The sequence below is a fragment of the Equus asinus genome, chromosome 20, assembly GCF_041296235.1.
Source record: "Equus asinus isolate D_3611 breed Donkey chromosome 20, EquAss-T2T_v2, whole genome shotgun sequence".
NCBI classification, from domain to species: Eukaryota; Metazoa; Chordata; class Mammalia; order Perissodactyla; family Equidae; genus Equus; species Equus asinus.
Genome location: NC_091809.1, coordinates 25,058,343 through 25,074,528, shown reverse-complemented (window position 1 = coordinate 25,074,528; position 16,186 = coordinate 25,058,343). Strand labels below are relative to the sequence as shown.

General features: G+C 39.6%; 1 protein-coding gene across 3 annotated transcripts in view; it reads right to left on the bottom strand.

Moving 5' to 3' along the window:
- The window catches only part of LOC106834348 (zinc finger protein 709-like), a 62,156-nt gene that overhangs the window by 20,260 nt on the left and 25,710 nt on the right, over positions 1 to 16,186 (bottom strand). Inside the window, exons 2-3 of one of the 3 annotated variants that reach the window (XM_044751804.2) lie at positions 370 to 496; positions 104 to 191 (exon numbers count right to left, since the gene is read on the bottom strand). In XM_044751804.2, the coding sequence (XP_044607739.1) occupies positions 104 to 191; positions 370 to 496 (215 nt within the window). Of the gene's footprint in view, positions 1 to 103; positions 192 to 369; positions 517 to 16,186 lie in introns of those variants that run through there. The other 2 variants (XM_014845940.3, XM_070492148.1) reach the window with 2 other exon arrangements.

Sequence of the window (16,186 nt, the reverse complement as noted above, 5' to 3'; positions counted from 1 at the left end):
AAGTAAATTTGAAGCAAGGATTATGTGTTTGCTCCTTTTCAAAACTCATATAATACCAGAAATCTCATGTGAGATAATACTTTCTATTGTAAGTATGACTCACCTTAATTTTCTCCCCCAGTTTTTGTACTGATCTTCAATATAACGACTTTCCCATGTTTTTCCTGAAATGCAGACCCAGAAAGGTGATTCTAAAGTAATAGAAATTACAGAGAAAATTTTATATTCTAATCCCACGATGAGCCATGACCATTTCTAGTTTATTTACCAACATCCCCCATTTCCACATTCTACATCTTGGAACAATTTGAATGGGCAAGAAACACTTGTTCCCTAATTGATGAACTGAAGGAATATCCTCATTCTTACCTACTGAGGCCAGGTTCCTGCAGGTTTCCCACATCACATCTCTGTAGAGTTTCTTCTGTGAAGGATCCAGTAAAGCCCACTCCTCTGGGGTGAAGTTCACAGTCACATCTTCAATAGCCACTGAGTCCTGAAACATCCCAAATATATGTAGAGTAGGATGCATAAGACAGACAGCAGTGGGGACCTACACTCCATTTGTAGGAAGGTTACATATGACTGTGTCACCTTGAAACATTTATTGTATGTCACAATCATCAAAACACTCTTTTTATGTACACACATCCTCGTTAATTTAACAGCATCATGGACACATGGAAATTATTTACGAATTTTTACTGTGATTACATTATATTGTATTTCTCAAATGACAGGGTGCAGAGTATACTGGGAAATGACCAAAATGCTATACAAATGAAAGTAATATCCTTTTAAGGCTGATAATTCCTTGTGAGAATAAATAATTCTTCCTTATTACTCACCAGTCACAGCACTCTCTGAGAAAGAGGGTCAAATCTGTGTGAGGCTTCAATGGATAAAAAAATAGTGAAGAAGGGGGGCTTTCTTGTCTAGTCCCATCACCAAATAGAGCGTTGAGGCGGCCTATAGAAATCAAAACTTAACAAAGCCCAGCTGGCCACATTGTCCTAAAGTACTCCAGGCCATTAAAAGTAATCAGAGGCAGCAGGCTGAATGTAAGTATTCTTGGGGGGAAGCATTACTTTTAACTTGTGTAATATTGATTATAAACTCAGTTCTTCCTTGCTCTGTCTATATAATCTGATGGGGCTAAAATGTTATTTGGAACTTAGAGCTCAGACACAAGGGAGAGGCTTCACAACTTAGACCATGAAATCCCTACATTCACATGCCTCAAAGCTACTTCCCACCAATTTTAGAACACATAGTGAGATAACAATATGCCATAAGAGCTCTTTCAGGTCAAACAGTAACAGGGTACCTTGAGGCCTGCTAGCCTTGGAGGGTAGGTTAAGAGCTACAGATTGCAGGGAGTTCAAAATAGTTTCATGGTAAATATGGCCATGATTATAAAATATGTGAAGGATTAACTGTGCTTTCCTCCAAAAGAAGATAAAATTTCCATTCTCCAAGTTCAAGAGCAAGTGTTTCCTGACCACACACTCTAGATGATGCCTTGCTAACTTCTCATCCCGCTCTTAAGGAACTTAGAAGCTGTCAACCTTCATATCACAAGAAGAATGTGAACAAATTTGAAATGAAAAAGTCTTCTCAGGTTTATGAGAGCCTTAAGGTCATAGGGCCAACCAATGTCTACATAATTAGGAATGAGAAAAAAAGATGGCATTTTGAAAGTATGCCCCAGATATTCTATTGTTAACAATGCTTACACTAAACAGAAAATCTATTACACCAGTCTAATGCAAAGCCAAAACGAACAAAAAAAGAGGGAATGAAGTCTAGGACAATCCTCTTTAACAGAAGGTTTAAAATACACATAATAGGAATGCCTGAAGAAAAAGAAAGACAGAAACAAAAGTAAGTGAAGTAATAATAAGCAAAATATCACAAAACTAATGTTAGCTGGCAAACTTTACATCCAGGAAACTCAGAGAATGCTAAACTTGATAAACTACAAAAGTGCACACCCAAGGAAATCACATTCAAACTGCAGAAAAATCAAAAACACAGAATGCACTGAGAAATAGCAAAGAAGAAAGACATCTTAGGTATAAAAAACAAAGATAAATTAAGTTGGACTTCTTTTCAAACACCATGCAGGCAGGAAAAGAGTAGAGCAAAATATTTAAAATTCTGAAAATAGAAAAACCCTATCCCAGAATTCTCTGTCAAGCAAAATTATAATTCATAAATAAAAGAGAAATAAGGACTTTCTGAGACAAAAATTAAGAAAAATTTTCAGGAGTACACTTACTTTGAATGAAATGTTCAAAATTTATCAGAAAGAATGTAAATGAGAAAGCTAGAGGAACAGAAAACGAAAAAATGAAGGTAAAATGTCATATATATTCCCCAAATTAATATGACAGATGTCACTTTGCTTAAAATAACATTAGCAACAAGGTATTTGGGAAGGAGCAGCTTATGTACAAGTGAAATAAATGACACTAGTGTGACAAGGCACAGGTAAGTGGAAACTGTGTTAAGCGGTACTTGCACAGCATGAAGTAGTATAGTGTTATCTGGCAGAACAAGTCGGTAAGTTGTAAATGTATGCTGAAAACTGAAGGGGAACCACTAAAAGATGTTTTTTAAAAATCTGTAAATGATATGCTAAGAGAAGAGAAAAAAAGAACCAAAGTAAATGCTCAATCTCAGCCAGAGGAGGTAAAAGGTGGAAGAAAAAGAGGGGAAAAAACGAGTAAAAATGGAAAACACTAAAAGCTTTGATAAATATTAATCCAACTGCATCAATCACAACTTTAATCATCAACTGTCTTGATATAATTGAAAGACACAGTAATATCAGGTTTCAAAAAACACAATTACATGTTCTCTACAAGAAACTCATTTTAATTCTAAAGAGACAGATAGATGAAGGGTAAAGCCATGGAGAAAAATAGACCATGCTAACACTAATCAGAAGACAGCTGAAATATTTATATTATAGACAATGCAGATTTTAATCCAAGGAAAATTCAGAGACAGAGAGAGGCATTAGATACTAATAAAGGGGTCCATTCTCCAAGAAGGCACAGCAATCGTTCATGCGGACCTGCATAACAGCAGAGGGGCAAAATACATGAGGCAAGATCTGATAGAATGCAAGGAGAAACAGATGAATCCAGTACTATAGCTGCAGAATTCAACACCCCTTTATCATGAAATATAAATTCCAGTAGGCAGGAAATGAGGAAGGAGAGGTGAACTGAACAGCATTTGTGAAACAACTGAATTTCATTACAATCTATGGACTACTTCATGCAACAGTAGAAGAATATACATTATTCTCAGGTTCACATGGAACCTTAACCAACACAAACCACATTCTGGGACATAAAGCACAAATTAAATTTGACAAACAGAAATCATACAAAATAAGCTCTCACACAACATAGGCATCAATCTAGAAGTCAATAACAGCAAGGTAGAAGGAAAACACCAAAATGTGTGGGCATTCAACAACACACTTCTACATAATACATAGGATCAAAGAAGAAGTCTCAAGAGAAATAAAATCTTATTTTGAAACAAATGAAATGAAAACACAACATGCCAAAGGTTCTTGGACGCAGCAAAAGCAGTGCCTAGAGGGAAATTTACATCTTCCAACAAATACACTGGAAAAACCAAAGATCTGTAATCAATAATGTAAGTGTGTATCTTAGGAAACAATGGAAAGACAAGCAAATGAAACCAAAAGCAAGCACAATAAAGAAATAATAAAACAGAAATCAACTGTCACTATCAGAAATCAATGGAGAAAATTAAACCAAAAAACTGGTTGTTTCACAAGACTAATAAAATTGATAAGCCTCTAGTGAAGATAAAGACAGAAGACAGAAATTAGTAACATCAAGCTCAGGTACCAATTTTTAAACACATACATACATAAATACTAACATCAGAAATGAAAGAAGGAGGAAATGAAAATAAAAGAGGATTTGATAAAATCCAACATCCATTTATAAGAAACTAATAATAGAGGGGAACTTCTGCTTCTTGAGAAAGAACACCTTCACAAAATCTGTAGCTAAATTTCTAACATTTGTTCCACAGGACATGATTGTCTGTGTAACATCTGAAAAATTCACAACAGAAATCACTCCTGGAATTTCTAAGTGAGTAAAGCAAGGCTGAAGAATATGTGAGTCAATTCCTTTCCATATAGGCCCACTCAAATAGAGGCAACTGATCTTCAACATGGAAGGAAAGGCAATTCAAATGAAAAAGTCTTCTAAACAACAATTTAAAAAGTCTCTTAAACAGTGGTGGAAATAATGGATATCCACATGCAAACATACACACACACACAAATGAAGGTCCACACCAGTCTTAGATCTTTCCCCAAAATTAAGTCAAAACATATCACACACCTAAATGTAAAATGCCAAAGGAATAAACTTCAAAAAATAACATAGGAGAAAATCTAGATGATCTTGGGTTTGGAGATGTATGTATGTATGTATGTATGTATGTGCGTGTGTATGTATGTATGTATTGTTGAGGTCAAAATAAATTTACAACACTGTAAAATGTCAGTTACATTATTTGTCAGTCACCGTATGTATGTGCCCCTTTATTCTTTATGCCTACCCCCCAACCTCATTCCCCTCTGGTAACCACGAATCCGTTCTCTTTGTTCATGTATTTATCTTCCACACATGAGTGAAACCATACAGTTATGCGTCTTTGTCTGGCTTATCTTTATTAACAGAATACTTGCAAGATCCATTCATGTTTTTGCAACTGGGACAGTTTTGTCTTTTTTATGGCTAAGTAGTATTCCATGGTATAGATATACTACATCATCTTTATTCACTCCTCACTCGATGGGAATTTGGGTTGCATTCATGTCTTGGCTATTGTGAATAATGCTGCAATGAACATAGGAGTGCATAAGTTTCTTTGAATTGTTGATTTCAAGTTTGTCGGATGAAGGCCCAGTAGTGGAAGAACTGGATCATATGGTATTTTGATTTTTAATTTTTTGAGAAATCTCCATAATGTTTTCCATACTGGCTGCACCAGTTTGCATTCCCACCAGCAACGGATGACGGTTCTCTTTTCTCCATACCCTCTCCAACATTTGGTATTTTTTGTCTTAGTGATTACAGCGATTCTAAAGAGTGTAAGGTGAGATCTCAATGTAGTTTTGATTTGCATTTCACTGATGATTAGTGCTGTTGAAAATCTTCTCATGCGCCTATTGACCATCTGTATATCTCCTTTGGAAAAATGACTGTTCATATCTTCTGCCCATTTTTTGATCGGCTTGTTTGCTTTTTGTTAAGTTGTGTGAGTTCTTTATATATGTTGGAGATTAACCCTTGCCAGATATAGGATTTGCAAATATCTTCTCCCAGTTGGTAGGGTGTCTTTTCGTTTTGTTCCTGGTTTCCTTTGCCTGGTAGAAACTCTTTAGTCTGACAAAGTCTCACTTCTTTATTTTTCTTTCGTTTCCCTTGCCCAAGTAGACAAGGTATTTGAAAATATCTTTCTAAGACCAATGTACTCCCTATATTTTCTTCTAGGACTCTTATGGTTTCACATCTTACCTTCAAGTCTTTAATCCATTTTGAGTTAATTTTTGTGTATGGGGAAAGATAACGGTCTACTTCCATTCTGTTGCATGCGGCTGTGCAGTTTTCCCAACACCATTTATTGAAGAGACTTTCCTTTCTCTAATGTATGTTCTTAGCTCCTTTGTCAAAGATTGGCTGTCCATAGATGTGTGATTTTATTTCTGGGCTTTCAATTCTGTGCCAATGATCTCTGTGTCTATTTTTGTATCAGTACCATGCTGCTTTGATTACTACAGCTTTGCAGTATATTTTGAAGTCATGGATTGCGATACCTCTAGCTTTTTTCTTTTTTTCTGAGGATTGCTTTAGCTTTTTGAGGTCTTTTTTTGCCCCACATGTATTTTAGGATTCTTTGTTGTATTTCCATGAAGAATGTCACTGGGATTCTGATTGGGATTGCATTGAATCTGTAGATTGCTTTAGGTAGTATTTTAACTATGTTTATTCATCCAATCCATGTGCACGGAATGTCCTCCCACTTCTTTATGTCATCATCAATGTCTTTCAATAGTGTCTTATAGTTTTCATTATATAGGTGTTTCACCTCCTTGGTTAAATTTATTCCTGGATGTTTTATTCTTTTTGTTGCATTTGTAAATGGGATTGTTTTCTTGAGTTCTCTTCTTCTTAGTTCCTTATCAGAACATAGAAATGCAACTTATTTTTCTAAGTTGATTTTGTACCCTGCAACTTCACTGTAGTTGATTATTTCTAATACTTTTCTGATGGGTTCTTTAGGGTTTTCTAAATAGAAAATCATGTCATCTGGAAACAGCAGGAGTTTCACTTCTTTCTTACCAATTTGGATACCTTTTCTTTTTTTTTTTTTTTTTGTTGCCTAATATTAGCTCTGGCCAAACCCCCCAGTACTAAGGTGAATAAGAACAGCCAGAGTGGGCATCCTTGTCTTGTTCCTGTTCTCGGAGGGTGGCTTTCAGTTTTTCCCTGTTGAGATGGTGTTGGTTGTGGGCTTGTGACATATGGCCTTTATTATACTAAGGTACTTTTCTTCTATACTCATTTTATTGAGATTTTTTTAATCATAAATGGATGTTGGACCTTCTCAAACGCTTTCTCACTATCCACTGAGATGATCACGTGGTTTTTATTTCTCATTTTGTTAATGCGATGTATCACGGTGATTGATTTGCAGATGTTCAACACTCCCTGGGTCCCTGGTATAATCCTACTTGATCATGGTGTGTGATCTTTTTGATGTATTGCTACATTCAGTTTGCCAATATTTTGCTGAGAATTTCCACATCAGTGTTCATCAGTGATATTGGCCTGTAATTTTCCTTCTTTCTGTTATCCTTGTCTGGCTTTGACATCAGGGTGATGTTACCCTTGTAAAACGTGTAGGGAAGCGTTCTGTCTTCTTCAATTTATTGTAATAGTTTGAGGACAGGTACTCAATTTTCTCTGAATGTTTGGTAGAATTCTCCAGAGAATCCATCTTATCCTGGGCTTTTATTTTTGGGGAGGGTTTGATTACTATTTTAATGTATTTACTTATGATTGTTCTATTCAGATTCTCTGTTTCTTTCAGTTCAGTTTTGAGAGGTTGTATGAGTCTAAGAATTCACCCATTTCTTCTAGATTTTCCAATTTGTTGGCATATAGTTTTTCATAGTATTCTCTTAAAATCCCTTGTATTTCTGGGGAATCTGTTGCAATTTCTCTTCTTTCATTTCTAGTTTTATTTATTTGAGCCTTCTCTCTTTTGTTGTCAGTGAGCCTGGCTAATGGTTTGTCAACTTTGTTTATCTTCTCAAAGAAGCAGCTCTTAGCGTCATTGATACTTTCTATTGTTTTTCTGGTTTCTATTTCATTTATTTCTGATCTAAATTTTTTTTATTTGCCTCCTGCTGACCATAGGCTTTGTCTTTTTCTAATTCTGCTAGGTTTAGTTTAAGACTGCTTATCTGAGATTTTTCTTGTTAAGGTGGTCTGTATTGCTACGAATTTCCCTCTTAGGACTTCTTTTGCTGCATCCCATATGAGGCGCTATAGTGTATTCTTTTAATTATCTCTAGATATTCTTTGATTTCTCCTTTAATTTCTTCAATGATCTATTGGTTGTTCAGTAGCATGTTGTTTACTCTCCACGTTTGTCACTTTCCCCCTTTGATCTTGTAGTTCATGTCTAGTTTCACAACATTATGGTCAGAAAAGATTGTTGATATTATTTAAATCTTCCTAAATTTATTAAGGCTTGCCTTGTTTCCCAACATATGGTCTATCTATGAGAATTTTCCAGGAGCACTTGAAAAGAATGTGTATTCTGCTGATTTTGCATGGAGTTTTCCTTATGTATCTATTAAGTCCATCTGGTCTAGTTTTTCATTTAGTTCCACTATTTCCTTGTTGACTTTCTGTCTGCCTCATGTATCCATTGATGAAAGCAGGCTGTTAAGGCCCCCTACTATTATTGTCGTTGTTAATGTCTCCTTTTAGGTCAATTAAGAGTTGTTTTAGGTATTTTGGTGCTCCTATGTTAGGTGGATATTTATTTATAAGTGTTATATCCTCTTTGTGGAGTGTCCCTCATCATTATATACCACCCTTCTTTGTCTCTCATTGTCTTCTTTATCTTGAAGTCTACTTTGTCTGATATAAGCATGGCAACACCTGCTTTCTTCTCTTTGCCATTAGCTTGGATACCTTCACTTTTAGCCTGTGTTTGTCTTTAAAGCTGAGATAATGCTTCCTGGAGGCAGTATATTGTTGAATATTGTTTTTTAATCCATACCACTACTCTGCATATTTTGATTGGGGAATTCAACCCATTTACATCTGGAGTGATTATTGATATATGAGGGCTTAATACTACCATTTTATCACATGTTTTCCAGTTGTTCTGTATTTCCCTTGTTTCTTGTCTTGTGTATTTTGGACTGCCAATGCAGTTTGGTGGCTCTCTATGATAGTTTTCTCATTATTTATCATTTGTGTCTCTGTTCTGATTTTTTGTTTAGTTGTTTCTGTGAGGTATGTATAAAAGATCTCATAAGTGAGATGGTCCATTTTCTGATAGCCTCTTATTCCCTTACTCTAAGCAGGTTCCATCCTCTACTTCTTCCCCTTCTAAGTTGTTGTGACAACTTATTCCATTTTGTATTGTGAGTGGTGTGGTTAAATGATTATATATCTTCCTTCCCTTCATCTTTAATGTTATAATTAAGTTTGCTAATCTGTTTTGATTGAGAGTTGCAATTTTCTGATCTTGTCTACTTGTTTATCTCCCTTCTCAAAGCTTTGTAACCCCTCTCTTCATTTTTTTTTTTCCCAAGTATGTGGGCCTTCATGATCATGTAAGGTTACTGCTGAGAAATCTGCTGAAAGTCTCACAGGGGTCCTTTATAGGTTATTTTCTTCTGCCTTGCTGTCCTTAATATTTTCTTTGCTTGGGGCTGGCCCCATGGCTGAGTGGTTAAGTTCACACGCTCCGCTGCAGGCAGCCCAGTGTTTCAGTGGTTTGAATCCTGGGCGCGGATATCGCACTGCTCATCAAACCACGCTGAGGCAGTGTCCCACATGCCACAACTAGAAGGACCCACAACGAAGAATATACAACTATGTACCGGGAGGGCTTTGGGGAGAAAAAGGAAAAAAATAAAATCTTTAATACTTTATTTGTCATTGACTTTTCCTGGTTTTACTAATATATGCCTGGAGAAAGTCTTTTTACATTGATGTAATTAGGAGTTCTAGTGGCTTCATTTACATGTAATTCCAGCTCCTTATCCAGGTTTGGGGAGTTCTCTGCTATTATTTCTTTGAACAAGCTCTCTGCTCCTTTCTCCCTCTTCTCCCTCTGGAATACCAGTAATCCTTATGTTGCAGTTCCTAATTAAGTTGGATTTTTCTTGAGAATTTCTTTATGTTTTAGTCTTAGTTCTCTGTCCTCCTCAATCTGAAACATTTCTATATTCCTATCCTCTACATTGCTAATCATATCCTCCTTAATATAAGCTCTGTTACTAAAGAACTCCAGATTTTTCTTTATCTCATCCATTGTGTTTTTCATCTCTAACATTTCTGATTGGTTTTCTTTAGTGTTTCCATCTGTTTTACGAAGAATTCCCTCTGCTCATTAATTTCGTTCCTGATTTTATTGAACTGTATTTCTGAGTTATCCTGTAACTCGTTGACTTTTTTTATGATAGCTATTTGGAATTCTCTGTCATTTAGATTGTAGATTTCTGTGCCTTCAGGATTGACTTCTGGGTGTTTGTCCTTTTCCTTCTGGTCTGGACTAATGCTATATTTCATCATAGTTCTTGTCTGAGTGGATTTTTGCCATCGCATAGTGATTGTATCTGGTCACATGTTCCAGCTGCCACCACTGGGGGGGTGGGGCAGGAGCTGTGAATTCTGAGCCCACAATGATCCCTGTCAGCATCCACAAAAGAGAGTGCAAAAGAGGAAGCCCTCACAAGATCCAGAAAGTTCACTCCCAAAAGTAGTCCAAGAAAGCAAAGGCTTTTCCTGCACAGGCAGTATTGCACTAACAAACAACAAAGGTTGAGATGACAAAGGCCCCCAATGCACTTGGACCCCTCATGACCAAAGAGGTCACAAAGCCAAGATCTAAAGACATAGAACAAAAGAAAAGAAAAAACTTTCATCTTATACTCACATTAACAACCTGAGCTATGCTTTGGATCTCTTGGAGGCAGACTAATACCTAGGGGGGAGGTGCCGCAGGGGTGGGGATTGTGTATGCTTTACAGAGTACCTCATCATTGCATGGACATTTGCTTGAGGTCAGTAGGGGATCTTTCATCATCTACCCCATTCCCATGACCAACTTACCTATCACAGAAGTGTTCTTGAAGTGATGAGTGCCCTAATGGCTCTGAACTGCTCAACCCATGCCCACCAATATTTCAGCCTTTTTGGCTTAATGTCCCCTAGCAAGAGCTTCCACCCTATGTGCATATTTCATAGGTGGGTGCTACAGCAAAGTTTACTGTGGGCCTGCCCAGACAAGAGGCTTCTGGAGATGCCTGCTTCTTTCTCTAGGTTCTTCCTTTTTATGACAAATGACTCCAAAAGAGAAAAGGAAAAATAGCGACCATCTCTGGGAGGAGAGAGATCAATAAACTAATGAATACTCAGTACTCATAGCTAAAAGTCACCCAATTTGAAAAATGCAGCCTAAGGGGCTACAAGTGAGGATGGAATTAGCATTTCCCACTGTTTCAGAATTTAGACACAGTCTGTCAAAAGTATATTTATGCTACAGCCAGAATCAAATAGTGAAAATTTCAAGGATCCCTGAAATCAAGGCCTTCACAACGAAGGCCCAGCCAAGGCTTTCTTCTGATGGCCAATGTAACTCCCCTAAGGCTCACAGCAGTTTGGTAGGACTCTTAGCCACAGATGGGAGTGTAACCACGTTTCTGTCCAACTATCTCTGACTACAGAATGGGGTGCAACCATATTTTTGTCCGACCATATTTTAGGGGCAGCCCCCCCCCCCCGCCCCCGTAACCTGACGCTTATCAAGTCAAGCCCTCAGGGCACAGAACAAGGTTAGTAAGATTCTGCTGTTCTCTGTGAACATTTACAGCTTCTGGAAACTTTTAGATAAAAGGAGGAGCCTTTGACTCTAAAGATTTCTTTGTTTCTCAGTTCAAAGTTCAAAAGGAGCCCAAAGTGGCCACTGTTATTTTAAATTATCCCAGGTTATCTTGCCAGCTGTTTACAGTTATCCCCATTTTAGGGGGATCTCCCAAGGTGGCTGCAACGAACAAGGTAATTTCTAAAGAGTTTGTTATGATCACCAGGAATCTCAGTCCCAAAACAGGCAATTTTAACAAATAAAACAGTCAGACATAGACAGACATGAACAGACACCAAAATGCAATACTCTGAGCCTCTAACTCAGGGTACTCTGGATCTCTAACCCAGAGCTTGGGACTCTAACCCAATCCTTTTGAATGCCCCAGTGGCTGTAACTCTTTTACATTGTCTCCCACAATCGTAGCCTTGGGACTTTAGCCCAGGAAAAAAATCTCACCAGTGGGGCATCTAACCCACTATCCTGATGAAATATTAGACAATTTTAGGCACAGGCACATTTTAACAAGGTCAACCACCCAAAAGACGTTTGATCCAGGAAGCTACTCCAGATGTGACACTACTGACCCACCAGAAGTAGCTGTTTCTCTTGCTACCATAGGGAGCATTAGGAGGCAGCCAGCACCAGCATGGGAGAGCAGGAAGGGCAGATCCCCAAGACAAATGGAGCCTCAGTAGCTGCTGGAGACTTACGCAACAGATCACCCATCTGAGGTCAACTGGTCATGAGCTACACTTAAAGTCTCACCAGAGTCATCAGATTTCTGGTACTGCATAAAGAGCATGATCTGCTCACTGAGACAAAAACCAACTGTCAAGAGGCAAGATGATGGCAAAGAAAGGCCATTTTATTACAGCTTGCTAGCAAGTGGGAAACATGGCCAAATAACGTCTGAAAGAACCATCTTAAGGGGGCAGAGAATCTTGAAGCAGTTATATTGGCAAGTGGGTTCTAGGGGAAGGGGGTTAGGAATATTGACCCTCTGGTGTTACAGACAGGGAGTCACCACACTGGATCTTTTGTTTCTGACTAATGATGTCTATCAGTACAGACTTTCTGTCCAGGGGTCAACACATCCCTAAGGAACTCAAAAGAACAAAGTTCTCATCTAATCACAGCTAGGAGGGACATACATAAACAGGGGTCATAAAATCTACAGAACAGGTAGATCTCGAGGGTACAGATCCAGCTGGGTTAGTTAGCCACAGGTCACTCAAAGTTATAATATGGGTTCTTTTCTACAATATGGCTTCCTTTCTGTCAATCTTCTGTTGAGCCAGTATCATACTGATTAAATCTATCTACCCTTAGTGAAAAACATAGAATTAAGTCAGTGATAAATTTTCTCTAGGGCACAAACCTAGGCAGGCGCAGTACCAATGGGACAGATCACCCAAGAAATTTTTGCAAGAGGAACTTCCACCCAAAGGGCTTCCCATAGGATGTCTGTGCCCAGAAAGATCCTGAGGGGAGAGGCACAGGATTTCCTGCAATGTAGTTCCAAGTGGCTATTCTCTGCTTTCCTCTCATGTAAAATATCCACAGACAAAAATCTTTTAAAAAGTCATCAATGGCTCTGGGGAATAATGACAAATAGTTAAAATACTGGGTCTGTTTGAAACGCACCACAGAGGAGGAAGAGTTGATACAATGCTGTGAATCAGACAGAGGAAGCTGTCTTTGGGAATGTCGGGAGGGATCTAAAAATTTAGAGACTTATTGTCATTCCTAGGAAGAGCTAGCCCAGGGAGACAGGATGATAAATTTGAGACCCTGCTCCCCAAACATTCAGAAAACTCAGGAAAAAACAGGTGCCCCGCGGGGAGAAAATGAGGCACTCAGGACCCCACAGACCACAGCACCTCCCACACAAGAACCCCAGAGACCGTGTCACAACTGCTGGCCCAGTCCACTAGGCCTTTCAAAAATTAACCACTAAAATATCTGGATCTAAGGCAACTGATCCTATTTCAACTGATACAAGAAAAAATATAAATATTATGGAAATGTGGGATAGACCTGGAAAATCTTCTTCCTAACCTTAGCTTTATTGAGGTATAACAGACTAAAAACTTGTCTATATTTAAAGATTACAAAGTCATCATTTGATATACATATACAATTTGAATAGTTGAAATTTGCTAAGACAGTGCAGTAAGCCTTCTCACCACACATACACACACAAAACTAAGTAGGTAGGATTGGAATTGATGGCTCAGAGGGTACTTTTAGGTTTTTATTTGAGGAACTCCTAGACCTTTTTCCACAGTAACTACACCATTTTATACTCTCACCAGCCACGTATGAGAGTTCAGATTTCTAAACGTATCCTCAACAAATCTTATTTCCTCACTTCTTGATTCTAGCCATCCCATTGCTTGTGAGGTGGTATCTCACTGGGATTTTGATTTGCATTCCCTTGATGATTAACAATGTCCAAGACTGTTGGTCAAGATGGTGGTGTAGGCAGACTCTAAACTCACTTCCTCCCACAGACACAACCAATTTACCACTACCCTAGAAACAATTACCCCCAAGAGAGAACTGAAAACTGGATAAAAGGAACCACTGCAACAAGGCACAGTCCTGACTGAGATGGAAAAGGCAGAAATTCCGTTCTGGAGAGAAAAAAGCCACCCTTCACAAGCCATGGTGCTTCATGGCTGGCCAGGAGCAATCCCAAGGTACACTGCCCTTCCTGGAGGAGTGGATATCTGAGCAGAGGAGCATTACCACTATGAGCATCATCTGGACTCAGGACAAGTGAGACAAGTGTCACAATATCTGGTTTTGCTGGCTACTAACAACAGGGAATACCCCCAGACAAGCTATCAGACATAAGAGGAAAAAGTCAGTTCTTAACGGGCCCACATACAAATTCACTAATTTCAGAAAGCTAACTAAAATCACCAGAAAGTAAGGTACACAGTCCTTTGGTGAAAAGAGACTCACCTGATAGGCTCTGGGCTCATCTCAGTGAAAGGTGAGACCTCTACAGGAACTGAGACATTGGCAGCAGCCGTAATTGTGATCTAGTACAGGTGTGCTGACACAGATGCTGGGAGATGCCATTGGAGTTCTTCCCTTGGCCTGTTACCCCAGGGTCTGACCCACCCACTAGAGCACTGATTTAATCCAGCTCAGCCAGGGCAGGCACCCTGTCCTAAAGACTCACCCCACCAAAGAGCAAGCCCACGGGCAACTTGAGGGCCTGCATAGGCTGAGTGCCTGGATCCTCCACAGGCGGTGAGTGGGTCCATATCTGTGTGGCAGAACATGCACAAGGAGTTGGTGGAGTGTGTGGGGCCACTGGAGTGAGGTGACTGGGTCCACTTCAAGGGGTCAGGACACATGCATGCAGGCAGGACTGTGTTCACAATGTGTGTTGCCCTATGAGTGGTGGGACTTACCAGCTGCAGAAGAGTCATGCTTCTTAGACACATAAGGGATCAGCCCCACCTTCCAAAGCCTGAAATAATTGGGTGCCTCCATGCCTGGGGCCAGTGCCACTCAGCTGCAATCCTGAGAAAGCTGACAACAGCATTGCATGCTGGAGGCCTACAGCAATTGCAAGCCCCTCAACCTACCAACCAGCCCCAGTACACTGGGGGCCTACTCAACTAACAGGAATGTGCTCTTAGCTCTTGCAGCCAACTGTGCTGGGGCTCCCCATGACCCATAAAGTGACTGAAGGGTCCCTAGCAGACACACACAGATGAGCATTACAACCAGCCAGGGGGACAGCCAAGCCTCCCCAGGCACCTGCAGCAAGAGCAATCCTGCCACAACAAAAGGACATATGTAGCTGACACAGGGGTCACTCCCAGAATATTTGGAACTAGTGATGAGAGGGAAGAACACTGCTGCACCTCATAAGGCCATCTCTCCAAGATCAGAAAACGTAGCTGACTCACCTAATACATGGATATAAGCACAGAGAAAGAAGCAAAGGGAGGAGGCAAAGGAACATGTTCCAAGTAAGGGAACAGGACAAAACCCCAGAAAAAGAACTAAATGACAAAGAGTTCAAACAAAAAGTCATCAGGATGCTCACTGATCTTGGGAGAAGAATGGATGAACTCAGCAAGAACATCAACAAAGAGGCCAGCTCCATGGCCGAGTGGTTAAGTTCGCGCACTCTGCTGCAGTGGCCCAGGGTTTGGATCCTGGGCATGGACATGGCATTGCTCGTCAGGCCACGCTGAGGTGGAGTCCCACGTCCCACAACTAGAAGGACGTACAACTAAGATATACAACTGTGTACAGGGGGCTTTGGGGAGATAAAGCAAGAAAAAAAAAAGATTGGCAACAGTTGTTAGCCCAGGTGCCAATCTTTAAAGAAAGAACATCAACAAAGAATTGGAAAATATAAAAAAGAATCAGAAATGAAGAAAACAACACCAGAAATGAAAAATTCACTAGAGGGACTCAATAGCAGAGTGGATGATACAGAAGAATGGATCAGCAAGCTGGATGAAAGAATAGAGCAAATCACCCAAGCTGAACAGATAAAAGAAAAAAGAATTTAAAAAGACGAGGGCAGCCTAAGGGACCTCTGGGACAACATCAAGCACACTAACCTTCATATTACAGATGTGCCAGAGGGAGAACAGAGAGAAAAAGGGGCAGAGAATCCATTTGAAGAAATAATAGCTGAGAAATTTCCTAACCTATGGAAGGAAACAGACATCCAGGTACACAAAGAACAGAAAGCACCAAACAAGATAAGCCAAAAGAGGCCCACACCAAGGCATATTATAATTAATGTCAATAATTAAAGATACAGGCCAGGCCAGTGGCGCAGCAGTTAAGTGCACATGTTCCACTTCGGTGGCCGATGGTTCACTGGTTCGGATGGCAGGTGCGGACATGGCACCACTTGGCAAGCCATGCTATGGTAGGTGTCCCGCATATAAAGTGGAGGAAGATGGGCACAGATGTTAGCTGAGGGCCAGTCTTCCTCAGCAAAAAGAGGAGGATTGGC